The sequence below is a fragment of the Salminus brasiliensis genome, chromosome 12 (assembly GCF_030463535.1).
Source record: "Salminus brasiliensis chromosome 12, fSalBra1.hap2, whole genome shotgun sequence".
Taxonomy (NCBI): Eukaryota; Metazoa; Chordata; class Actinopteri; order Characiformes; family Bryconidae; genus Salminus; species Salminus brasiliensis.
The window spans coordinates 39215600-39241494 of NC_132889.1; the positions used below are offsets into that span (position 1 = coordinate 39215600).

General features: G+C 42.6%; 3 protein-coding genes across 3 annotated transcripts in view; 2 read left to right on the forward strand and 1 right to left on the reverse strand.

Annotated features, from left to right (window-relative positions):
• Window positions 1-232: 232 nt before the first annotated feature.
• Window positions 233-10836, reverse strand: scpep1 (serine carboxypeptidase 1). The gene is made up of 13 exons (XM_072693553.1): window positions 10710-10836; window positions 9980-10113; window positions 9676-9765; window positions 8168-8323; window positions 7989-8063; window positions 6480-6552; window positions 6295-6332; window positions 5588-5716; window positions 2950-3040; window positions 2746-2859; window positions 2452-2589; window positions 1020-1183; window positions 233-473 (listed from the first exon to the last, which is right to left on the reverse strand). The coding sequence occupies exons 1-13, from the start codon at window positions 10771-10773 to the stop codon at window positions 411-413; spliced, it is 1329 nt and encodes a 442-aa protein (XP_072549654.1). The 5' UTR covers window positions 10774-10836; the 3' UTR covers window positions 233-410.
• Window positions 10837-12252: 1416 nt separating this feature from the next.
• Window positions 12253-17846, forward strand: coil (coilin p80). Its single transcript, XM_072693434.1, has 7 exons — window positions 12253-12499; window positions 13498-14479; window positions 14751-14840; window positions 15243-15290; window positions 15889-15958; window positions 16143-16231; window positions 17676-17846. The coding sequence occupies exons 1-7, from the start codon at window positions 12255-12257 to the stop codon at window positions 17733-17735; spliced, it is 1584 nt and encodes a 527-aa protein (XP_072549535.1). The 5' UTR covers window positions 12253-12254; the 3' UTR covers window positions 17736-17846.
• A 1170-nt stretch (window positions 17847-19016) lies between these two features.
• rab11fip4a (RAB11 family interacting protein 4 (class II) a) overlaps window positions 19017-25895 on the forward strand; it is a 57289-nt gene continuing 50410 nt past the window's right edge. Inside the window, 1 exon segment of the mRNA XM_072693909.1 lies at window positions 19017-19351. Within this exon segment, the coding sequence (XP_072550010.1) occupies window positions 19202-19351 (150 nt within the window). The 5' untranslated portion in view covers window positions 19017-19201.

Consider the following 25895-nt stretch of genomic DNA (forward strand, 5'->3'; position numbering starts at 1 on the left):
TACGCTGCGACCTCCCACTGATTACTTTCAGATATCACTCATGTCTGTTTGTAAGGACTGGTACCGGCTCCTCTGTCTCAGTATTGTGCTCAAAATCTGATCAGCATGCAATCCAGATTCCAGTCAAATGCCGAGACTACAGGAACAGCGCTGACGTACTCTGAAACAGCTCAGATGTAATGAGTTAACGTACCTGAATGAGCTGAAGTGGGAATTAATGAATCAAACGACATAGAAAAAAAGCAGTTTATTGAGGACTCGCTCAATCAAAAAAGAAACGATTCAGTTTGGTTAGACACAGGATCATCATCAGAAAGAGTGAGGTGAGGTGTGTGAGGTCAGAGAATTAAAAAAAAACATTGATTTTGGTGAATCTGTGTTGATTGTCTAAAATCGTCAGGACGTCTTCATCACTCCTGCTGAGTGACCATCTTCAGCATCCTCAGAGCCATCTTGCCCTGGTCAGAGGGGATCTACGGTAATCAAAAAGACAGTGGTCAGTGAACAATGGTCTGGGGGTGTATCAGGTTGTGTTTATATGAAGCTGCACCAGTTTTCGAATATTAGAGTCAGTTTGATGATCAATGATATCATATTAATTAGAGTCATATTAATATTTATATTTGCTGAAGCACACAGTATGTTCTCCTGCTGCTCCAGAGGTCCTCCTGAAGTTAAGGCTATGAGCTGGAGGTGTGTCCCTCTTTTACTGCAGGAACAGCCTCTACTCTTCTGGAAAGGCTTTACACTAGATGTTAGAACATTGCTGTAAGGAGGATTTGATTGCATTTAGACCCACAAAAGTGAGAGAATCAGTGAGGTCAGGTTCTGATGTTGGATGAACTCATCCTAAAAGTACTGGAAGCAGGTCCTACAGCCTCTCCAGTTAAAGAGTATGGTGGGGTTTATTCCCCTGTCTGTTAACCCTTTAAACACTAAGGGAAAAGGTGTAAATATCATTTCCTCATTTTATTCCTTTATTCTTTCATTTTAAGAACAGTTTAAGAGCAGTAGCTTACCATGTGTCCAGCCTTGAGGATCCAGTAGAAGGCGAAGTTTTTGTAGGTCTTGTAGAAAGCTCCCGTCTGTCCTGCAGATTTAGGGTCTTCCAGAGCCGTCCACTTCATCTGACTGAACTTCTGGAGTCCGTCCCATTTCAGCTTCTTCACCCACAGCTCCTGACCTGCAAACCAGCACACGGACACGACTGCTCACCCTGTTCTCAGCTGTGGATCTCTAGCACTGTTACTGATTAATGATGCTCTAACAGATCCCACACTGAGCTCTTACAGCCTGTTTAAAGTGCACTGACCAGCAGCCGGACCAGAACAACCTGCCTAATATTTAGTTGTCAAAAAAAAGCAGTTGTGGGTAAAACTTTAGAGTCCATGAGCAGTGAGTTATTATGGTTTCATCATTTTTATTAATTCTTTATTTTTAGTTCATTTTAGTGTCAGTTATAAAATGTCACTTTTAATATTCATTAATGCTTTAATTTATTTTTTAAAATACATATATTTCATTTGTTTGTTTATTGAGGAGGGACAACATTTTAGTGTCAGGTCAGTGTAAATGTTAATAGGTTCATTTTCATTTGTGGTCCCTAGGAGGGTTACCACTTAAGGCCTAAAGTCATTTTCTGAAAAGCAAGAGTTTTAGTTTGGCTTTTATTCAATTACAGTTTTTATATTTGGTTTTATTATGGAATGTATTAGAAATCAAGACACAGTTCTAACAGGAATTCTGAACTGGACTGGTAATTCCCTTCTGATCAGGACTGAGCCTCTGAAAAGCTTGGCAACTCTAATTACTCTCTAATTACAAAGTTCATTAATGAACAAGTTTCCCAAAACCTTCTGGAAGTAAAGCGCTACTGAACTCTCTCTAAAATAAATCACGAACCTCACAAAGCTTGAGGTGGAGTTTCCCCTGCATATATTTTTAATAAATATAATAAATATGATCAAACATAAATAAAAAATATCTAACACTCATTTTATTATATAATACATAAATGCTTTGTTATTTTTAATATTGTTATTATTTGTAAACTTTCTTTAAACTAATTTCAGGTATTCTTAAGGTAAGGTCTTTTCTCACATCCTTGAGAAGATTATCTTTACCAAGATTATCCTCAGTGCACTTAAACACAGCAAGGCTTTGATCTTTTCTACATCTTTTCTGCAGTGACAGCATGATGAGGACTTTCTCTTTATATTAATTCATTAATTATAGTTCCTAATTAGTTTGTGTGTTGTGGCTGTTCTCAGATAGATCATCACACTGCTTTTTACTGAAGAGCTTTTTTATCATGGTTTCTAGGTGTCCCCAAATATTTGGTCAGCAACATAATCCTCCACAAATCTGGGCTTTAGCAAGGTCACAATAAACAACCTCACTTCTAACCTGTCCTCCATTCTCAAACATCCACCTCCGGATGAAGCGACTTACCCATGGTGTCCACAATCAGGTCCAGCTGCCCGTTATAGACAGTCACATTGACCCCTGCAGACAACAGCTCATCTACGATGTCCACCACTGGCTTCATGAAGTCTCCAGACATGCTGGAGAACACATCATCAGCCTGGCCTGAAGCACACAAATACATAATGTAACACTGTAGACTTACTGGCCATTTTATTAGAAACACCCACTTTGTGCTTCCCCTCAGTGTCCTCCTTATGCTTGTACTACCAAAACATGGTTTCTGATAAAGTGGCCAGGGGGTTTACAGTGGTTATTTACCTCCCCAAGTAACGTTCTTTGGAATGACACCAAGCTTCTTCCTGATTGGTCCGTTCATCAGCTCTGAGAGGGACTGGCCGTGGAGGGGGCTGATGTGGCGGCGTTTCAGGGCAGCTGGTAAAACAGAGGAATTGTGAACGTCAGAGCTGAACACAGGCTCAAATGCACCAGCCTGTGTGTGAAGCATCTACCGCAGGGTCTTACACAGATAGTCTCGGCTGTCAGTGCTGGACTTCACCAGGTCGTCGTCGTCTTCCTGCGTGAGGATGTTGTAGAAATTCACTCCGTTTGTGTTCTGCAAAATCAAACATTTAACTTTTTAATAAAACAGGCCTGTTCAGCTGTGGTGATATGACGGAGCCTGGTGAACATGAAAACACATAAAAACAATAACACACATCCACACACACATACATACATATATATATATACACACACAAATATACAGTGAGTCCAAGAAGTATTTGATCCCTTGCTGATTTTCTTTGTTTGCCCACTAATAAAGACACTATCCTTCTGCACTTTTAATGGTAGATATATTCTAACATGGAGAGACAGAATATCAAGACAAAAATCCAGAATATAATTTTAAAGAATATATTTTAATTAATTTGTATTTCAATGAGGAAAATAAGTATTTGATCCCTCTTGCCAAACACACTCAATACTTAGTGGCAAAGCCTTTGTTTGCAAGCACAGCGGTGAGACGTTTGTTGTAGTTAACCACAAGTTTAGCACACACACCAGGGGGAATTTTGGCCCACTCTTCTTTGCAGATCCTCTCTAAATCATGAAGGTTGGTGGGCTGTCGCTTGGCAACTCTGACCTTCAGCTCCCTCCATAGATTTTCGATCGGATTGAGGTCTGGCGACTGGCTGGGCCACTCCATGACCTTAATGTGATTTTTCTTGAGCCAATCCTTTGTTGCCTTTGCTGTATGTTTAGGGTCGTTATCATGTTGGAAGACCCAACCACGGCCCATTTTCAGATCCCTGGCAGAGGGGAGGAGGTTGTCCCTCAGGATTGTGCGGTACATGGCTCCATCCATCTTCCCAGTGATGCGGTGAAGTAGCCCTGTACCCTTGGCAGAGAAACACCCCCAAAACATTATGCTTCCACCTCCATGCTTGACGGTGGGCACAGTGTTCTTGGGGTCATAGGCAGCATTTTTCTTCCTCCACACATGGCGGGTGGAGTTGAGGCCAAAAAGTTCAATTTTGGTCTCGTCTGACCACAAAACCTTCTCCCAATAACTTGGTTCATCTTTCAAATGATCATTGGCATACTTGAGGCGCGCCTCCACATGTGCTCTCTTCAGCAGGGGTACCTTTCGGGCACTGCAGGATGTGAATCCATTGTTGCGCAAAGTGTTGCCAATTGTTTCCTTGCAAACTGTGGTCCCAGCTGCCTTCAGGTCATTTGCTAACTCCTGCCGAGTGGTTGCAGGACGATTTCTGACTGTTCTCAGCATCATTGCCACCCCACGAGGCGAAATCTTCTTTGGAGCACCGGGCCGAGGTCTGTTGATTGTCATGTTATACTCTTTAAACTTTCTGATAATTGCACCAATAGTTGTTACTTTCACATCCAACACCTTACTAATCTTTTTGTAGCCCATTCCAGCTTTGTGAAGGTCAACAATTCTGACTCTGAGGTCCTGTGACAGCTCTTTGGTTTTACCCATGTTGGAGACTTGAAATCTGTGTGATCTGTCTGATTCTGTGGACAGGTGTTTTTCACACAAGTGATTAGTGAGAACAGGTGGCTTCAGGTCAGGTAACAAGTTGATTGGGAGTGTCTAACTGGTCTGTAAAAGCCAGAACTGCTAATGAATACTAAGGGATCAAATACTTATTTCACTCCATGAAATACAAATCAATTAATATATATTCCTTAGATTTATTTTCTGGATTTTCTTTTTAATATTCTGTCTCTCCATGTAAGAATACATCTACCATTAAAAGTATAGAATGATCATGTCTTTATTAGTGGGCCAACGAAGAAAATCAGCAAGGGATCAAATACTTCTTGGACTCACTGTATATATATATATATATATATATATATATATATATACGGCAGTGCAGCAGGACAACACTGAGTGCATGCGTACAGGTAAAAAGAAGTTCACTGACTGTCCACATTCATGTGGCATGCCCACGAATACATCCATGCACCTCACATTGCACATGTATTACAGATCTAGTTATGTGTGTATATTTGTTTTACAGTATTATTTTTTGTTTTTTGTTTTTACACTGCACTGTCACAGAGCTGTCTTGGTACCTGCATTTCATATTGCTTTACTACTGTGTATTTACAAGGCTATTAATATTGGGAATCATATATCACAGTCACTCAGTTGTTAGTATTATACTGGATATTCAGATGTTTTGTTGGCATTGGTATGTCAAAACGCACTGCCTGGTCATCTGCATAATATTTATGCGTCTTACTTACTGCAGGTCCCACTTTAACTGCTTTATTATATTCTTATTAATCTTCCTTCTGTTTATGCATTTGTACAAAATGAAGAGGCTACTTTGCTCTTTGCGTTGCTCTTGTTTGCTTTTCACTGGACGTCTGTGCTGCTGTAACATCTGACTCTCCCTCTGGGATTGATAAAGTTATCTCTCTATCTAAATTAAATACGGATCCAATCTAGAACCACATATGGAAGTGACTCAGATATGATTAGAAAAGATGGGATTTGACACGTCCACACGGAGCAGGAAATAAAATCTGATGTGAGTCACTTCAGCCTGGTGACGTGAACGCAGCCGCTGATGCTTTCTGTGTTCTATCTGTGTATGAACGGCTGTTTATGATCAGAGGCACTGACCTGCTCCACCACGCTCTCCGTAACGGACCACAGCTGAGTGGCCTGCTGGTACTGACCCTGCTCCACTGCCTGCTGGACGGCTTTCGCTGCGCGGGTAACCTCCATTAGACCATAATCATCCAGCAGAGACTGAAGAACACACACACACACACACACACACACACACACACACACACACACACACACACACACACACACACACACACTTGCCCAGTTAGAACACTACGGACAATTTACAACAACATTGAACGTTTAAAAGAACAGTTCTAGTCATCCAGTTATTCAGTGTTACCCGGTGCTCCAGGGCTAATGTAGCAAACAGGTTTTTGAAGCTAAATCTTAAAACAAACTGTCTTCGATGGATTCTGATCATTTATTATCTAGAACACATCTCATAGTTAAAAGCCTGAGTGTTCGCACTTCAGTCCATGTTCTAGATAACAGAGTCCTACAGTGTCAGAACCCACATAATCAAGTTTAGGGAGATTAGAGATTACTGAACACCTCCTGAACACCTCCACACGCTTCGAGGAGAGTGTGTGATGATGCAGACGTGTGATTAGCTTCCAGTGCTAACTTAGCTTCCAGTGCTAACTTAGCTTCCAGTGCTTGTTAGATTCAGTGTCAAACTACAGAAGCACTAGACATGACCGGGCTGAGGGGACAGAGGGGAAACTGGGTACTGTGGATAAAGTGGGTGTACTCACCGTGCTGTACAGATACGGCCCCCAGGTCAGGACAGAGTCTGCAGGGGGGAGGAGGGGAGGGGGGTGGTCAGTTTTGTACTTTCACCAGAAATAATTACAGATTAAGATAAATACGTCTAATTAGCTCCCAGTCTCTCGGACTCTCAGTCTGATGAAAGTTAATCTGAGTTGTTTAGAATACAAACCTAACGGAGAAATCCAGGAGTCTCCCAGCGCCACTCCAGCAAAGTTACACTTAATGGAGCCTTCCTGAACAGCCTGGAGAAACAAGAACAAGCCAAATATGAAATATTAATGAACTGTGCTGGGTTTGCTGTGTGTGTATGTAGTGTAAATAAAGAAAAAAGAAAAAAAAAGAACAAAAATAGAAACATCCCAGAACACACACTGACACACACTGACACACACTGACACACACTGACACACACTGACACACACTGACACACACTGACACACACTGACACACACTCAGCTGTATCTGTATTTGGAGGAGTTTTGAGGAAGTGGACACTGACTGGACACTGTTCCTCTTTAAAATCCTCAGCTGAGGGCATGACTGAACATTTGTGGCAAATCTAATCTCTCCAGCATCTGATCAAATACACCAACCTTCACAATTCTTCTTCAACCTTCTTTCATATTTAATACATTTACCTGCCTTGTCGCTTAGCAACCATAGACAAAAATAAAGTACACACTTTGGTGGGAGAGCGGTTCATCTTGCTGTATCATTAACACGAGGACATAATTATAGCCGTGCACGCCGTACAACGTACTCTCAGAAGAGGAACTTCTACATTTGTAGAGGTATGATTTATTAAACAGACATTCCACACGGTCACACACTGATGACTAAAGGACCAAAAAGGTCTGCGTGTTCGGACAGTGTGAGGAACATTCTCTACATTAGGAAATGTTTAATACATAAGTGGGGGGTTCGGTGTGAAACGCTGGGTTCTTGATAAGCTCCCCCAGTCAGAGCTGCTCTACAGTGGAGGTTCTAGATAAGCTCCCCCAGTCAGAGCTAGAGTTCTACAGTGGAGGTTCTAGATAAGCTCCCCCAGTCAGAGCTAGAGTTCTACAGTGGAGGTTCTAGATAAGCTCCCCCAGTCAGAGCTGTTCTACAGTGGAGGTTCTAGATAAGCTCCCCCAGTCAGAGCTGTGGTTCTACAGTGGGGGTGAAGGGAAGCAGCCGTCTGAAGCTCTACTAAAAGCTCCTCACAGAAAGTTCTTCACCTAATGGTGATGAAGACGCTGCCTGATGCCTGAGACACTGTTCTACCAGAGTTCTGAGAAGAGTTCGGATCTAGAACCTGCTTTTAGAACCAGATCATTAAAATGGTGGAGGGATACATGCTGCAGGGTGTAGTGCAGCTACAGAAAGTAGTCCCTAAAGAAAACTGGATTAGTTGAGATTCTCCACTATTTACCCTCATCATCATCATCATCATCATCATCCCATATAAAACTCAGAAGACGTGTGTGACATAAAATATGGGCTGTATCTGTGTTGTAGTCATGGCGACCAACACCTGGTTTCATTCACCGCCACCGAGTGGGTCAGTTTCTCTACAATAATCTACAATATCATACCAAACCTAACTCTGAATGAGTTCATCTCACACACTGAGCTCTAAATTCTGGAACAGTGGTGGAATTCCCAGATGTTTGAGATCAGAAACAGGTGTGTTTACCTTTGTGAGCTCCAGTGAAATCGCAGAGGCCATTTTACCGCCGTAAGATTCAGAGAATATGTAGAAAGGAACGCCCTGCAGGAGATAAACACAGCTGCTGTAACACCACAATCAAACAGAACCCATACGTGGAGCAGTGTGTGTGTGTGTGTGTGTGTGTGTGTGTGTGAATCACAGACCTGAAATTCAGCGCGCTGGCTGAAGAAGTTCTGCAGGAGAACCATCATGTCTGCTGCTACCATGGAAACATCCTTCGTCAGGGCTTGCTTAGAGTCTGTGTAACTGTAGCCCGTACCCACAGGGTTATCCACAAATAGGACACTAGCAGCCCTCACCTACAACACAACAATAACAACAAAAATAATAATAATACATATATTACTACTACTAATAAAAAACACTAATAACCATGTAAAATACTAATGCAACCATCTAACAACACAGTAGCAACCACTCAAGTTATTATAGCAGCAATCTAGTGCTATCTGGGATACCATAGTAATTATCTAGCAACACTCCACAAACAACCAGGAATACTACAGCCATCATGTAGTAACATCCTAGCAACCACTTGGATTATTATAGCTACTGCCTGCACAATCAATGTTCTTTAAGAAATGTACTTTTATAGTTGTTTACTTATGATTAATTAGAACTGATAATAATAAATATTTAAAATGTTTATGTTTTGTATTTGGGTTCAGTGTTCAGTGTTCAGGGTTTCAACTCTAAATAATAAATTATACAAAAGGTGCAATAAACATAAAAAGTTTATCATTATTGATATTAATATTATTATTAGTAGTAGTAATAATAATGCTAATAGTAGCAGCTGCAGTAATAATAGTAGAATAATTCATTGTACTAGTCCTGTGTAATGCCCTGATTAACCATATTTTAATTTATCATCATCATCATCATCATTATTATTATTATTATTATTAGTAGTAGTAGTAGTAGTAGTAGTACCAGCAGCAGCACCTGCAGTAATACTAGTAGAATAATTAATTGTAGTAGTCCTGTGTATTGGCCTGAGTAAAAGTATTTGAATTTATTATTATTATTATTATTATTAGTAGTAGTAGTAGTAGTAGTAGTACCAGCAGCAGCACCTGCAGTAATACTAGTAGAATAATTAATTGTAGTAGTCCTGTGTATTGGCCTGAGTAAAAGTATTTGAATTTATTATTATTATTATTATTATTAGTAGTAGTAGTAGTTTTAGCAGCTACAGCATTAGTAGTTGAATAATATATTGGCAGGCTTGTGTAATGGTCTGATTACCAGTATTTGAATTTATTATTATTATTATTATTATTTTTGTTGTTGTTGTTATTATTATTATTAGTAGTAGTATCAGGAGCAGCAGCAGCTGCAGCATTAGTAGTTGTATAATATATTGTAGTAGTCCTGTGTAATGCCCTAATTAACAGTATTTAACGTATTATTATTCTTTTTATTATTATTATTAGTAGTAGTAGTACCAGCAGCGCCAGCTGCGGTTGTAATAGTGGTATAATATATTGTGTCAGGCTTGTGTAACGGCCTGATTAACAGTATTTTAATTTATTATTATTGTTATTAGTAGTAGTATCAGGAGCAGCAGGGGCTGCAGTATTAATAGTAATATAATACATTGTAGTAGTCCTGTGTAATGGCCTGATTAACCGTATTGTAATTCATTTACCCAAGAGGTTTTTCTTGGCTCGAGGTCAGTGTCCAGGGGCCCGATCTCTGCAAAGTTTCCGAACCCACAGCTGGACCCTCCAGGTCCCCCCTGAAATACAAAAACCAACACAAACCATACAGAGCCTGATCAGAGTTACATAACCAGTGCAGATCAGTCCAGTGTAACATACATAACCTCCTCTATTTCATGGCAAATTGAGTCTCAAGGTGATCACCCCCACCCCCCAACCTCCAACCTGGAAATCAGTGAGGGTGCTTCACATGGAGATCCCCCTGCTGAGTCACTTTTATGAGGCCCTCACCTGAAGCCACATGACCAGGGGCAGGTCCTTGAAGCTGGGGCTGTTAGCGTAGTAAAGCCACCAGAACATGTGGGCTCCTTCCCGCACGTCCACATAACCCCAGACCTCCTTCGCCTGGACCGGAAGCGACCAGCCTGACCAAAACACAGGGAGTTCATTTGAATAACACGGGTTTATGCAGTTAGATGTATTTGAACCCCTTTTACACATTTATTTTTGTCATTTTGCTTTTATTTTGGATGCATATACATTATATTGAAAGGTTTGGTAGCTACTTTTAGGTCTAAAAGTTAGTTTTCGCTGGAGTAGCTGTAATAAAAAGTACTAAACATGATTTATAATGTATAGTGCAATTAAACATTTAAAAGTTAGCAATTAAAAAGCTTAAATTCTCTTCATGTTTTGGAACTTTCCGTTCCACCTTAAATAGCGCAGCAGTTACATTCAGGCGCCTAAGGCGCCTGAATGTAACTGCTGCGCTATTTAAGGTGGAACGGAAAGTTCCAAAACTACACTACACAAGTTCTCATTATTCTCTTTCACTTTCACTATTAGCTTCAACATTAGAGTTTAAACCAAAATCTAACTCTATTTAAAGTCTAAAAAAGCATCTTTACACTCTTATCTACTTACATACAACAGAAACTGTGTTAATTTACACACATAAAGCATGTAAAACGTCCCATCACCTCCCCAAATCAGTGCTATATTAGGACTTGCATGCTCATACCTCTACCAATGCTAACAGCAACCAGCAGTGCCGCTGCCCATGTGCCAGTCCAGCCCGGTGCCATCGTCCCAGTCTCTGGTTGTGGATCAGAACACACACTGAACACACACCGCAGATGGACACTAGCGCTAGCTACATCATATGACCTGTCACATGACCTCAGTCAGCTGACCGGCGTAAGAAAAACAACAAAAGTGGAGCTACCTACGTCACCGTGTTTTTACTTTATATATGTTCAATCTAGAAAATATTTAGAGATATTTAGGTAAATAATCAAATAAATTAATGTAGCTTTAATGTTTACACTTAATTTAAATTTCAGTCTTCTGTTATAAATAATAAACTATAGGACTTTTGTTTTGAAGCAAACACAAAACGTTCCCCAACGTTAGTATATGGTTCTTACAATAATAATAAACTTAAATAAACGTTTTTAAAAACATTATGTAAACAAAAGGTACCTAGAAAACCAAAGGAAGGCTAAAAAGATCTGTTCTCTGGACGTTTTAGGAACTATCGTTAGTTAGTAAAAAAAAAAAAAAAAAGGCTTGTAATTAATATCTATGTAATTGCTTATAAATATAGCTATATAAATATGCATCTTATGTGTATGCTTTTATAAATTAATAAAAAATATATATAAAACAAAAAGGTCTTTAATTATTTATTTTATTTGAAGCACACTGAAAAACACTAAACTAGGCTAATGCTAATATTTAATTATCCTTACAGGACTCTCTTTCTCATCTTTTATTAATGTTGGGAATATTAATGATGTTGTGCTAATGTTTGTAAAGACAATAATGCAACATTTTAATTCATTTTGCATTCTAATCTACACCAAAGTGCAGTGATGGTAATGCTAATTTAGCATGGTGGCGGATATAATAGCTATATTGACCGCTAGCAGAACTGTCATTTATGCTAAAGCTTACAATAATAGTATGTTTTACTTATAAAATAGACTAAAGCAAAATAACAGAGTATTAATAAAAAAGACTGAGAAAAACAATGAAATATACAGGCAAAATGACAAAGCTTAAAATGCATTAATAAAAGTCCTTTAAAAGTCCTGGACTGAGTGAGTTACAAGACAATAAGCTGTGGAGTGGACTAAGATAAAATGTTAATCATAAAAAATTAGTAATGTGTTATTAAGGTATTCGGAGGTTTAAATACCTTTAAATACCATCAACTTTTTAACAAGCAGAAATTATTTCAGAAATTAATAACAGGTTGTTCCACCGCTAGGTGTCGCCACAATCATATAAAAAAATAACAGCACGTCATCGTTCGCCTCGCTCTCAATAATCATCAATTCTAAAAATCAACAATGCCAAAAATAATTAAACCTAAAGCTAAAAATTAAGCTGTGTTTTCTCTTTTCTTCAGATTTATGATCTTATTTCAGAATTTCTAAACTTGCCCTGCTCGACATTTTAACATGTAGTACAGTGGCGCTGTAGGTGCCGTTCTCCTCCAGGCCGGTAGGGGGGTGATGTGGTGATTAAGCTGAACGCGTTCCCTCTCCTTTCCACGGCAGGCATGGCGGGCAGCAGCGCGGTGAGGCTGCGGCTCCGGTTTGATTACCCGCCTCCCTCCGGGACGCAGTGCCGCATGAGCTGGATTCTGCTGGACCAGAACCGCTGCAGGGTGATCGCGGATCTGTGCAGCGAGATCCGGGAGAGGTTCGGGTTCAGCCGCAGAGCCGAGCTAGACCTGTTCATAGAGGAGTGTTACCTCCCCCCCGCAGAGAGCATCTACCTGATCCGGGACAACGACAGCATCAGGTACCAGCAGCACGTGCTTCAGGACAGAACCCTGCAAACATGCAGATACATCTCAATCAGTTAATCATTCAACCAATGAATCCTGTTTAAGCTGTTCACTTTATTCAGGCTGAGTTTACAGGGACACTCCAAATAATGAGGCTATATGGAGTATAGCCCCCCCGTCCATATATGGTGAAAATCCCCCTAAAAAAATCCCCTTATTCTGCCTGCAGCTGTTTATCCACACTCACTCACATTTACGTCATAAGGGGTGTTTCACTGAATTGACTACTTTTTAATGCAAAGCAGCCAATCACATCAGAACTCATTTACATACTTCCACAGAAGCAGCTGTGTCAGAATGGCCCAACCTCTTTTTGAAAGTTAGGATGAAGCAGCTCCCCCTACAGGTGGAGAGTGTAATTCACTTAAACTCCACTGCAGTGAATACAAATCAGGCTGTGAGCGCCCCCTCATGGACAGCTAGCTGTACACGTGCATTTCTGGACAAGCTGAAAGCTACAGAAGCTTGATCTGAAGGTGGAGCAGCATGTGGGCGGAGGTGGTAGAGTAATACTACAGGATTCTACACTAATATGACTCTATGGGTTCTGCAGCGTTACACAGCAGTTCTGGAGAGAGGTTCTCCTCCTGCAGCTCCACCACCAAACCTCCATAGTGCAGTAGCAGCAGCAGCGCTCCGGCCCGGAGTGGCCTGTTCCAGCCAGTGGAGCATCAGCATGATCCTGAAGCTGCAGGTTCAGGTTAAACTGATGCAGAATACTGCTTATGGGGCCAGAATGATGTATTTACAATCAGCAGTGCACCACCTGGGGCGTCATAGCAACCACTTAGCAACACCATAGCGACCACCTGCAATGCCACAACAATTTAATAGCAACACCAGAAAAGCCACATAGGATACCATAGCAACCACTTCGGATACCATAGCAACCACTCAGCAACCCCATAGCAACCACTGCTAAGATCTGCCGCATCTTTTATCTGTTTGTCAGGGTGAAGGTTTCTGGCCTTTCATGTTTGAGTGCATCAGAGGAGCGGGCGACCTCAGGAAGGAAGAGGAGCAGAAAGGACGAGGATGAGGAGCAGCAGCTGCAGGGTGTAGCTGTAGGACCGAAGAAGAAGAGCAAAAGTGAGGACACGGCAGTAAATGGTTTGGGCCAACATGAAGAAACCAAAAAGAAGAGGAAAAAGAAAAACAAGAAAGTAGAGAAACAGACTGAAGCTGCTACAGAACCAGGTAAAGAACCCGAGTCCTTCAAGATCCAGACAGAGAAAACCAGCAGGAAGGCACCAGGTTCTTCTGGGACCCTCAACTCTAAAGCTCCAAAAACGAGTAGCAAACAGAAAGAGAGCTCAGACTCCTCAGACAGTGAAGAGGAAACTCCTCAGAGACCTCCACCTAAACCTAAACCCAAACCCAAAACTCCACCCAAGCAGACTGTAGTGGCTAAAGCGAAGGAAAGCACCTCTTCAGAAAGTTCTTCATCTTCTGATGAAGCCACTTCAAAGCCGAGCAAACCCCGCCTACCTGTCAGACCATCTCCCGTTCCACTGAAGCCCACCTCCACCAACTCGAAACCATCAGCTAAAAAGCTCTCCACACAGCCTTCCTCAGATTCCTCATTGTCATCTTCACCATCACCTCCAGCGAGGAAGGCACCTCCTCCCTCTGCGGCCCAGAATGGACCTCCACCCACTCCGTCCACTCCAGTGAGCAAAAATAATGAGAAGGTGCCCGAGAGCTCAGACTCTGACAGCAGCAGTGAAACGGAGCTGGTGATTAAGACCCCCAACCCGCAGGTCCTGGGAATGACCCCCCGCGGGGGTGGTAGGGTCAGAGGCCGAGGAGGGGTCAGAGGTGGCTTCGGCAGGGCCAGAGGAACGCCATGGAAACAGAACATTCACTACAACTATGACAGCGGGGAGCAGCAGAAGCAGGACGATTCCCAGACCAACAGGAGCCTGGTTTTGGAGGTGGGTGAACTTCTGGAGCAGTTCAGTAAAGAAAAAATAATGTCGGCATCATGATTGCCTGCTGGTTCCTCCAGTGTTCCTCAGCTCTGTGGTTCCGGTTCTGTTTGGGTTTATAGACTAAAGTCAGTCCCACCGTCTCCTAAACCTCCATCTACCAGCTAATGAAGATCTGGAGGAGCTCTGAGAGACGGGCTGGGAGGTGAACAGTGTTAGGGGTGTGTTTACAGTGATGAGTAAACTAACAACAGTTGTGTGTGTGTGTGTGTTTCAGAATCCTCCAGAACCAAAGCCCAGACGGGACTACAGTGCCCTGCCTCTCCTCGCAGCTCCTCCTGCTGCGGGACAGAAGATTGCCTTCAAGGTAGGACTGGGGGAACATCAGTGCTGGTGATTGGGGACGGGTACCTCGCTATAGCTCCTTAAACCTGCAGTTCTCGGACTACCTTAGTCATGAGCTCGTCCCTCTGGACTCGCACTGAACCACTCTAGAGCCTCCTGATGTTCCTCAGTAGCTCAGCTTTGCAGCCACGTCTGCTGTGAACACACTCCGCACTGCTGGTCAGCTGACTGGCTGCCTAGTTAGAGAGTAACCAGCATAATCCTGCTGATAAACATATTTCTCTGGAAAGCTGATACCACAGATCGGATCAGCTAATTAAGTCGAGTTGCCGTGTGTGTGTGTGTGTGTGTGTGTGTGTGTGTGTGTGTGTGTGTGTGTGTTTGTTAGTGTGAGATACTAAATCTTTTCTTCTCATTTTACCAGCTTTTGGAGCTAACGGAGAACTACACCCCAGAAGTGTCTGATTATAAAGTAAGTTGATATATAATATACATATACACACACACACACACACACAGTCACACGTTCGTGGACACCCTTTTTAATAAATGCATTCAGCTACTTGCTGAAGTTACATCTATTGCTGACACAGATGTGCAAATGCACACACACAGCTTGTCTAGTTCCTGTAGAGAAGAAGTACTGCCAATAGAATAGGACTCTCTGGAGCAGATCAGCATCATGACCCTATTGGCTCCATGCTGCCTAATGCCAGGCGTGGGCTAGAGGGGTACAAAGCCCCCCAGCATTGAGGAGCTGTGGAGCAGTGGAGGAACTGTGTTCTCTGGAATGATGGTGGAGGAGCTCCATCCAGTACTTTTTGGGGGAGTTGAGGATGATGAGGTGGGGTGTTGATCATCCAACATCCTGACCTGATCACTAATGCTCTTGTCCCTATGGACTCAGATTTAATCAAATCCTTACAGAATTTAGTAGAAAGCTTTTCATGGACAGTAGAGAACAAAAGCTAGATGAGCAGGTTAAATATATAAAGATGTAAGATTTCAGAATTCAGTCACTGCATTATTAGCCCTGCTGTTTACAGTGTATGTTGGTGTGTTTATTGCAGGAGGGTAGGATAGTGGGTTTTAATCACACCACTGGCATGATTGAACTGGAGCTTCTCACTCAGGCTCAAGGTGAGTTCTGCCGGACCTGTTTTGGTACCAGTGTATGTGTGTAGTGTTGCTCTCGCATCTCCCACAATCCGTTTAGGCATCCCCCTAACATTCATATCATACATTCATTCTGAATGTTAATGTTATAAGAACTTGTGTGTGTGTGTGTGTGTGTGTGTGTGTGTGTGTGTGTGTGTGTACACAGCTCGTGCGGAGCCTGGGAAGTTTGATCTGGTTTATCAGAATCCAGACGGTTCAGAGAGAGTGGAATACGCAGTCACACTCGGCTCTCAGGTAACACACACTCTTACACACAGCTCCTGTCTCAGCACACACTCCTTTGCTCTGTCCCGTTTGAGAGACTGCAGTGTGTTGCAGAAGGACAGACTGATCCGCTGGAACAACAGAGCTGCCACTTTTTTGGACACTTTACACTGTTCCTGTTCACAAGAACGGGGATTGGGTAATTGGCCCTACAAACTAGGTAGAAACAAGATAGAGCTAGAAGAACTAGGTAGAAATTAATAATAATAATAATAATAATAATAATAATAAGCAACGACTTTGGCTAGTCACTTGAGTTTGCAGCAGCTGAATGGTGATTTTGGCTTGAACCTAACTCACTTTACGATGAGGTTTTTGCCTCAATCCAAAAATAATGAGAATCTCTATTTGGAAACCTCTCTCCTCTGCCACTGTAGCCAAAATAGGCTGGTGCTGCACTTGTCACATTCACAGTCACTTGACAGGGCTGTGGCAGGGCGGTAGTGCATGCACAGATCCCACAAAGCGTCTATGCATAGTAATTTGGGTTATAAAATATGTAAATACTTTTTTTAATGCAAATTAGTAGCTGTAATGTGATTCTTCATTACAAGATAAAAGTAATCGTAGTGTAATCGCTGTAATGGCTGGGGGGGTATTGTGGTATATGTACTGTGATGTTATTGCAGTGAGACTGGGGTAGTTCAGGATTGAACAGCTGAGCTGTGAAGCTCTGAGGCCTCTACAGCCTGTAAACCACCCTGTTGTTGTGGTGCTGTAACGTTTCACTGTGTTCAGCACTTACCCTGACGCTCACAAGCCCAAACATTGTGTTGGCAAAGCTCCAAGCGGAGGCTTTTGTCGTTCGCCTTTCTCCTTTTAACACCCCCGTCACACCGGCTTTGGGACGCTCCTCTGTAGTGGCTGAAGGCAAAGCTGAGAGATGGACAGTGCGCTGTTTTTAAAATCATAATCAGTTATAATAAAGGTAAAGGTGCACGATTTTGTACACTACAGCGAAATGTGTCCTCTGCGTTTAACCCATCTGTGGTAGTGAACACACACAAACACACACACACACACACACACACTAGTGAACTAGGGGCAGTGAGTACACACACACACTCACACACACACTCACACACACACACGTGTTAGGGGCAGTGAGTACACACACACACCCAGAGCGGTGGGCAGCCAACTCCAGCGCCCGGGGAGCAGAGAGGGTAAAGGGCCTTGCTCAAGGGCCCAACAGTGGCAGCTTGCCAAGCCCGGGAATCGAACCCACAACCCTGTTATCGATATCCCAGCGCTCTAACCGCTGAGCCACCACTGCCATAATAATCATCAGGTGTTTATTTATTTTTCCAGAATTATGCTTTCAGGTTATTTTTCAGTTCTATTTTTTTTTTTTGCATAATAATAATAATAATAATAATTTTATATTTAAAGTCTGTGTGTGCTGTCTCTGCAGGTGACTGAGCGGTGGGACTCGTTGCTGGAACCACGGCTCATAGTGGAGAGCTCGGGCTGAGAGGCGGTGCAGGGGTTCATGTTTTTAGTTAGCGTTTTCATTCCTAAGTGACGCTGTTGTTTTTTTAAAGCTTTACTGTGAATAACTGAATAAATATTTTTGATATTTAAACCTTGTGCTGTTACTTTACTAATATTTAACTAAAACCGTTCTTCCCTCTGGCAGTGTAACGGGCCACTTCCTGTACCACTGCCTGCAACCCAAACCCAAAGCATGACTGATCCACCCCCAACAGATAAAAGCATGTTTACTCTGCTCCAGAGAGTCCTATTCTATTGGCAGTACTTCTCGACAGGGACTAGACAAGCTTTGCACATCTGCTGAATGCGTTCTTTTGAAGGGATGTCCACAAACATTTGGACACATAGTGTATTGCTGCACAGTGGAACAGTGCTCCACCGCTCCAGAGAGCCACATCCTTAACAAGCGAATTTAGGTCTGAGACCCTGGTAGAGCTCTCATCTCATGGGGTGTCCAAACTTTTGCACGGTGGCCCCCCCCCCCCCCCCCCATCCCCTCTCCCACTCATTAATCTTGTTTTTAAAAAAAGTTAACAATAAAGGTTAGGGGGAGGACCTCTCCGCATGACGTCACGCCATGGGCGTGTGTCGTGTCGTCGTCTCCTCCAGTAGGAGCGAACGGCGCCGTCTGCGTCACCGCTGATCACGCCGAGTCCCACTGACGTCATCGTTTAGGGATGAGAAGTGCGTGTAGTGGCTCTGGGCTGACTGTGACTCGGGGATTCATTTTCGGCGAACCGAGTCCTTCGAGCTGACTCGACTGCTTATTGGATTGAAAGTTCGATTCCACGCTACACAACGAGTCATTGAGTCACTTTATACTTTATTGATCGGTCGATTCAACAAGTGAGCGCGATGTTATTTATACACAATGCGATTTGATTCAGTGAGTCGAATGCACGAAGCATCAATAACGACAGAGAAGGAAAAGTTGAGTTTGCAGGTGTGATGAACATATGTTTATTTGTTTTTTAAAGCTAATATTTAATTAAAAGGTCATTAAATTGTTAAATATAACATTATACAAAACTACAATGCTGAATTTTGTCTTTTTCCGTCAGTGTATTTGAATTGTCCGTTCCACCTTAAATGGTGCGGCAGTTTCATTCTGGCGCCTCAGGCGCCAGAATGAAACTGCCGCACCATTTAAGGTGGAACGGACAATTCGAAAAACAAGCCAGCTTTACCTCCGTTTAAAGCTTATTTTTAACCACTTCTTAAGCCTACAATCATTTACCAACTATAAACACAAGCTAAAAGCATCGGTTCCTTTGAATCAGTGAATCAATCCAACTGATTCACTCAAGCGAACCGATTCCTTCGTTCGTGAGTCGCCTATCTCTGTGCGTGTTGAGTGCATGTCGTGGACGGATGGATGGATGGATAGATAGATGGATGCATGGAGCCGAGCAGGAGCTGATGATGGTTCCTCTGTAGTTCTCCAGCATGGAGGCCATACCAGACCAGGAGCAGCTTCTGCTGTTCCTCAGGAAGCTGAAGGAGGTGTTTGACGTTTGTGATGAAGATGCAGATGGCTTCATCCGCGTGGAGCATTTGGTGGATCTCGGGCTTCAGTTCGGTCGAGGAGATGAAGAGGTAAGGAAATCAACAGCAGCTTGATTAGAAACGATGTTGGGCTTCTACTGGTAAGGTTTCATATATGTATTATATATATTTATTATATATAGAGTATGGGTATGTATATATTCTAGTTAATATTGATACAAATGTAAGCCAGATAGACAGAATATATGTTTATTTGGCTTGTTTATAATTTTCCTGTGCTGTAACCACTGTTATACTCAATATTATAGTAAATATAATTAATAAAATAATGTATAATGGTAAAATATATATATTTTAAGGCTTTTTAAAGCTATGTGGTGCACTTGTGTGGCATATCTGGCATTTATCATGCCTTGCGGTCCACTTATAACATTTGTGTGCTTTTATTTACTAAAAACGGTCCTTATTAATTTTTTCAGACCCCTTTTATCCATTAGAATGAACAGACTGTCTCTTTACTGATATATGTAAATTAGCTTGGTTCTGATTGGCTGTGTACTGGTTTCTGATGTATTTTAAAAGCAGTACAGGCTGAAACACTCCTTATAGCATCAATGGGTGGATCTAAAAGTATATAGGCAAAATAGGTGGGTGGTCTTATGCAAAAGTTTGGGCACCCTTGGTTGAATTATGTTTTTTTTTTTAATTAAGAAGTCATAAAAACAACGTTGGTAGCATGTAAGTCAAACCTAAAGATAATTTAAAATATTTGGACACCTGCAAGCGTTGCAAAGGCTCATGTTTTATTTTTAAAAAAGCAAATCAGGATCATAAGGCAGGGGAGGCTGTAATGTAGTCAGGTGTTTTCGGCCTGTAGTTTCTACAGTATGGGCTGTTATTAGAAAATAGCAGTTTAGAGGAACTGCGGAGGTAAAGGGGAGATCTGGAAGATCAAGAAATCTGCTCACATGCTTGTGAGACACATCTAAACTCCTCCAGATGAATGACTGCCAATAACCTGCAGGACGGTTTAGCTGAGTAAAGAGGGTGGTGCGCTGTTTCCCTGTGCAGCATTGCTTACACAAACAAGAAGGGGACCTTAGCACTGACCTTGCCACCAAACCCAGCATTTGAAGTGCTACGAAACATCTAGAGAAGTCAGGTGGGTTTTGGACGTAAGTTCTGTAGACTGAGAAAATCTAACTAGAACTCTTTTGGTATGTTTGGAAACAAAAGTAACTGCCTTGCCGACTGTGAAGCATGGGGGAGGATGCATTGTGTTGTGGTGGTTGTGTTGCAGCCAGTGGCATTGGCAATATTACTTGAGTGGAGAGAAGAATGGATTCCGCAAAATATCAGCAAATACTGGATGCAAATGTCAAACCATCTGTTATAAGGCTGAAGGCTAAATCCACCATGCACTACCTGAAGAGATGCAAACTGAAGCTTTTGCTTCTTTTAGCTACAAAAAAACATGGTCTCTGCAGTCCTGACGTTGTAAGGTGCCCAAACTTTTGCACAGGCCACACTGATGATTAGGATTGTTCATTATGATTCGCTGGACATGTTGTGCTTATGTTTGATTTCCTACAGAGGCCCGGTGTTCAGTTTTCTCTGTAATGTGAGTCTGGCAGTTATTCTCTATATTGTATCAGAATTTAATGATGAATGGACCAATAGAAATGCATCGAGCTGTGGAGCAGTGGAACTGTGTTCTCTGGAATGATGGTTGGTGCTCCATCCAGGACTCTCTTTATAATACCCTTGATTTCAGAAGAAACAATGAATGAGCAGCTGTCCCAATACTTTTGTCCTTTTAATGTGTGTATGAAAATGTATTTGATATATTATAACGTATATGAGAGGATTAAGTATATATATAAATAAACATATAGCACAGTATTAGAATATATATGGAGGTTTGTGTGTGTGTGTGTGTGTGTGTGTGTGTGTGTGTTCTGAGTACCAGCTTTGACCTGCAGCTCTGTTTTTCTGCTTTTCCGAACAGCAGCACAATCTCAGCAGACCATAATCCTTAAACCCGTCCTAAAATAAACCACAGCTCAGACACAAATGAGCTAGTAGATAAAGCCTCACTGCCAATCACTGAAAACACCCGTCCAGATCCAGAGCAGCCATCACATAGGTGGATGTTGTGATGCTGATGTGTGTGTGTCTGTGTGTGTGTGTGTGTGTGTGTGTGTGGTCAGTGTGATTCACAGCATGACCACAGTGAACAGTACAGCAGGCTAATGATGGCGGAGACAGCGTCCTCGTTATCCTCATTAGCATCTCTCTGGTGTCCATTCTCCTCTCGCTCTGAGCGCAGTGGTCAGTTGACCTTTCCGTGACGGGCGGTTATGGTGTGTTAGTGGTTATGAGCCATGGCTGATGTCGCAGGTCATTAAACCTGTTTGATGACCCGATCGCCCATAAACACTCTGTACTGAGGGTCCGGTTTAGCCAGCCTGAGGATCAGGAGCTTACCCAGATCCCCTAAAGCATAGACAGCCTGATGTAGCACTGGAGCTAATGTAGCTAACAAGTACTGGAGCTGTATACCCCACCAATTAGCACTGGAGCTACAAGATCCTAGCTGCTACCTGCATGAAAATTCCCTATAAATAATAATAATGATCATTTATTAGCCTTGTGGCTCCATTGCTAATTGATATTGGTTATAAGCATATACACTAAAAGGACAAAAGTATTGGGACACCTGTTCCAACCATTCATGGTTTCTTCTATTAAAAGAGCTGATCCTGCTTCTGTTGGAGTAACTGTCTCTTCTGTCCAGAGAAGAAGACTTTCTACTAGATTTTGGAGGAGGATTGCTGTGAGGATTTGATTGCATTCAAAGACCAGTGGAAGTTTTTGTTAGTGAGGTCAGGATGTTGGATGGACACAGTTACAGTTCCTGAATGCATTAATTACAAGAGGTGTCCACAAACATTTGGACGTATAGTGCATGTTTCGTTGCTTGTGAGCTCCAGTCTAGCTCCAGTGTTGGCTGAAGCGTCGCTGTAGGATCAGCGCAGTGTGAGTTCGCAGGTTTAATCCGGGCCGAGCTCCACGTGAGCGCTGTTCCTGTGTCCAATTAGAGCTGTGTGTGGAACTATGGCGTAACGCAATTAGCCGCATTCTGCAGTAAAACAATGGAGGTTAAACCTTCACTCAGGCTGAAAACATCAGACCTCAGAGCCCGCTGTGTTTCCTGTCTGTGTGCAGCGAGCAGCTGATGAGAATCCCTTCTATATGGGTTAGCTTCAATAAGGTCAGGGGCTGTAATGAAGCTAACCTATATACAGTCAGGTCCATAAGTATTTGGACAGTGATGATGTTTGTAGTGCAGGTTCAAAAGTAATATATAGTAAATATAAGGATTATTTCTAATACTTTCATGCAAATCCTTTGCGGTCATTGACATGACTGAAGTCTGGAACACATGGTCTTTGTTGGGTTGGGTTGAGGGTCACTGTGTTTTGTTTTAAGAAGCTCTTAGGTTGTTTTCAGTGCCGTCCAGATTAGATTACGTTCAGCTGGCAGTATATGACTGAATCTGAGCAGACAGTAGAGCTCTGTACACTTCAGAGCTCATCAGAAGAACATCATCAATAAACACCATGTGACCCAGTTCTACACCATGTTTGGCAGATGATGTGGCGCACCCGTCCTTCTCTTCTGAGCGTTTGAGCAAATGTTGGTTTCATCTGTCCAAAGAATCTTGTCCGGATCTGATCAGGCTTCAGTCTAATCTGGCCTTTCTGCTCTAGAGGGTTACTCCTGGATTAGATCTTGAAGTAAATCTCTGTATCAACCCTCTATTAGACCAACGTTTTCAGTCTCCAAAATGGACATACAGGGTTTCTAATAAAGTGGCCAGTTTTACGTTGTTCTTGGCTAAAGAAAGAGTTCTAGGGAAACCCTTTAATGGAACCTTTACTTTATACTGAGGTTCTTTCATTGTTAAGATTAACGAACCTCTAGATGATGTAACCGTTCTGTCCCTGTTAAAGATTTTTCATAGAACTGTTGTTACCAAGATGGTGAGATGTTCGGTCTGACAGGGTAACGGTTGTGCAGGTCACTCCTGGTTGTAGGCTTTAACAGTGGTGCTGCAACCTCCTCCAGGGTGGTTTGAGTTGACTAGATGGTGTGAAGGAGTTCTTCTTCTGTGGTCTTTCAGACCTGTTTGTGAAACTAAACTTTTCACTGGATTCACTGCTCAATCATTTCTTTTCATTTGTTAACCTGCTAAAATATTCATGATCACATATTCAAAAGTACAGGTGCTAAAAGGTTCCCCTGGCGCGACGCCACTGCAGAACCAGCTGAGCTTGTTGTAAATGAGTTGTGTAAGTGGCACAGGCCTTTTTAACATTTAAGAACCTCCACCGAGTGTAAGGGTTCGACTGTTAGAACTGTTGAGGGCCTGACTGTGAGGAGAGTGTGTGGAGGAGCTGCTCGGCGTGTGTTGTGTCTGATCCGGTCGTGTTCCGTACAGCAAGTGTTTAATTGGTTCTCTGTGCTGCTTTCATTTAGTCTGGTAATGAATTGTTGTGTCTGCAGGATTGGACATTAGGTCTGAGTCACGCTGCCTCCTGGGGAAACTGATTATGTTTCCTGCCAGACGCAGGCCGAGCGCGTACCCCAGCTCCTCCTGAATCAGAACTGCTGTAACGTGTTTGAGAACCTCAGCACAGTCCACCATCACCTCCGTCTGATCCACCTCTCTACACATATTGGCCATTATATCTTAAACACCTACCATGTATCTCCACTACAGATGTACAGGTCTTCTGTTACACATGTCAGTGTCACTGCTCGGTGAGAGTACGCCTACCGTCCAAAAATATCTGGACAAGAGCAGCTCTGTGGTCAGAAACTGACCCCTGATAAATGTCTCAGTGAAGAGTTTCTAATAAAGTGGCCAGTGAGTGGAAGCACAAGGTAGGGGTTTCTAATAAAGTGGCCAGTGAGTGGAAGCACAAGGTAGGGGTTTCTAATAAAGTGGCCAGTAAGTGGAAGCACAAGGTAGGGGTTTCTAATAAAGCGGCCAGTGAGTGGAAGCACAAGGTAGGGGTTTCTAATAAAGTGGCCAGTGAGTGGAAGCACAAGGTAGGGGTTTCTAATAAAGCGGCCAGTGAGTGGAAGCACAAGGCAGGGGTTTCTGATAAAGTGGCCAGTGAGTGGAAGCACACGGTAGTGGTTTCTAATAAAGTGGCCAGTGAGTGGAAGGGCACAAGGTAGGGGTTTCTGATAAAGTGGCCAGTGAGTGGAAGCACAAGGTAGGGGTTTCTAATAAAGTGTCCAGTGAGTGGAAGTACAAGGTAGGGGTTTCTGATAAAGTGGCCAGTGAGTGAAGCACAAGGTAGGGGTTTCTGATAAAGTGGCCAGTGAGTGGAAACACAGGCAGGGGTTTCTGATAAAGTGGCCAGTGAGTGGAAGCACAAGGTAGGTGTTTTCTAATAAAGTGGCCGGTGAGTGGAAACACAAGGTAGGTGTTTCTAATAAAGTGTCCAGTGAGTGGAAGCACTAGGTAGGTGTTTCTAATAAAGTGGCCAGTGAGTGGAAGCACAAGGCAGGGGTTTCTGATAAAGTGGCCAGTGAGTGGAAGCACAAGGCAGGGGTTTCTGATAAAGTGGCCAGTGAGTGGAAGCACAAGGCAGGGGTTTCTGATAAAGTGGCCAGTGAGTGGCAGAACTAGGAAGGGGTTTCTGATAAAGTGGCCAGTGAGTGGCAGAACTAGGTAGGGGTTCTGATAAAGTGGCCAGTTGTGTGATGTGTTGGGGTTCAGTAATCTCTAACAGACTTGATTTGTGGTTTCTGACACTGTTCTCTCTGTTATCTAGAACATGACCTTTAGGAAACTGGGACTGGGAGAGTGTGCACGGATGTCTGACGTGTCGTAGGGGAGTTATTAACACTGGGGAGTGGGTTTTTAACCCTGCTCTTCAGTGTAACTCTCTGTGTCCGTCGGGACGGGGTGTGATGGGCAGTGGTGCTGAGGGCAGTGGTGCTGAGGGCAGTGGTGCTGAGGCAGTGGTGCTGAGGCAGTGGTGCTGAGGGAGCTCGGCTGTTAATGACTTTTCTCACATGAGTTTCTTTAAACTCTGTCGTTCACACTCTCAGAATAAACACTGTATCCGCTCATCCTCTTATCCTGGCAGCGCTCAGATGGGTGTGTGTCCCTGCTTACAGCAGTTAGTGGCGGGGCGTGTGTGGTGTTATGGCTGCTCTAATTCCTGAAAGATGGATAAAGGACATCAGAACCAATTCCTGTCTGTTTTAAGCAGTAAGAGCTGATTCACTGCAGTAAAGGGATCAAACTGATGGTAGTTTATGTGGGAAATGTAAAACATAGAGAATGGTAAACGATCGGTGTAGTTTATTAGTAATAACAGGATCTGATTATTATAGAGCAGTTTCTTAACTTGAAATGAAATAATTAGGTTATTTGTACATTTATTATTTTTATTATTATTATTATTGTGTTAAAATATATAGTACATTTTAAAATACTGTTAATGTGAATTATTGATGACATCAGATAGTGATAGTTATGGTCTGGTGCTGTTATGTTGCTGGTAGACCCACATACCAGTGGTTTATGCTGGTTTACACTGGTCTGGTA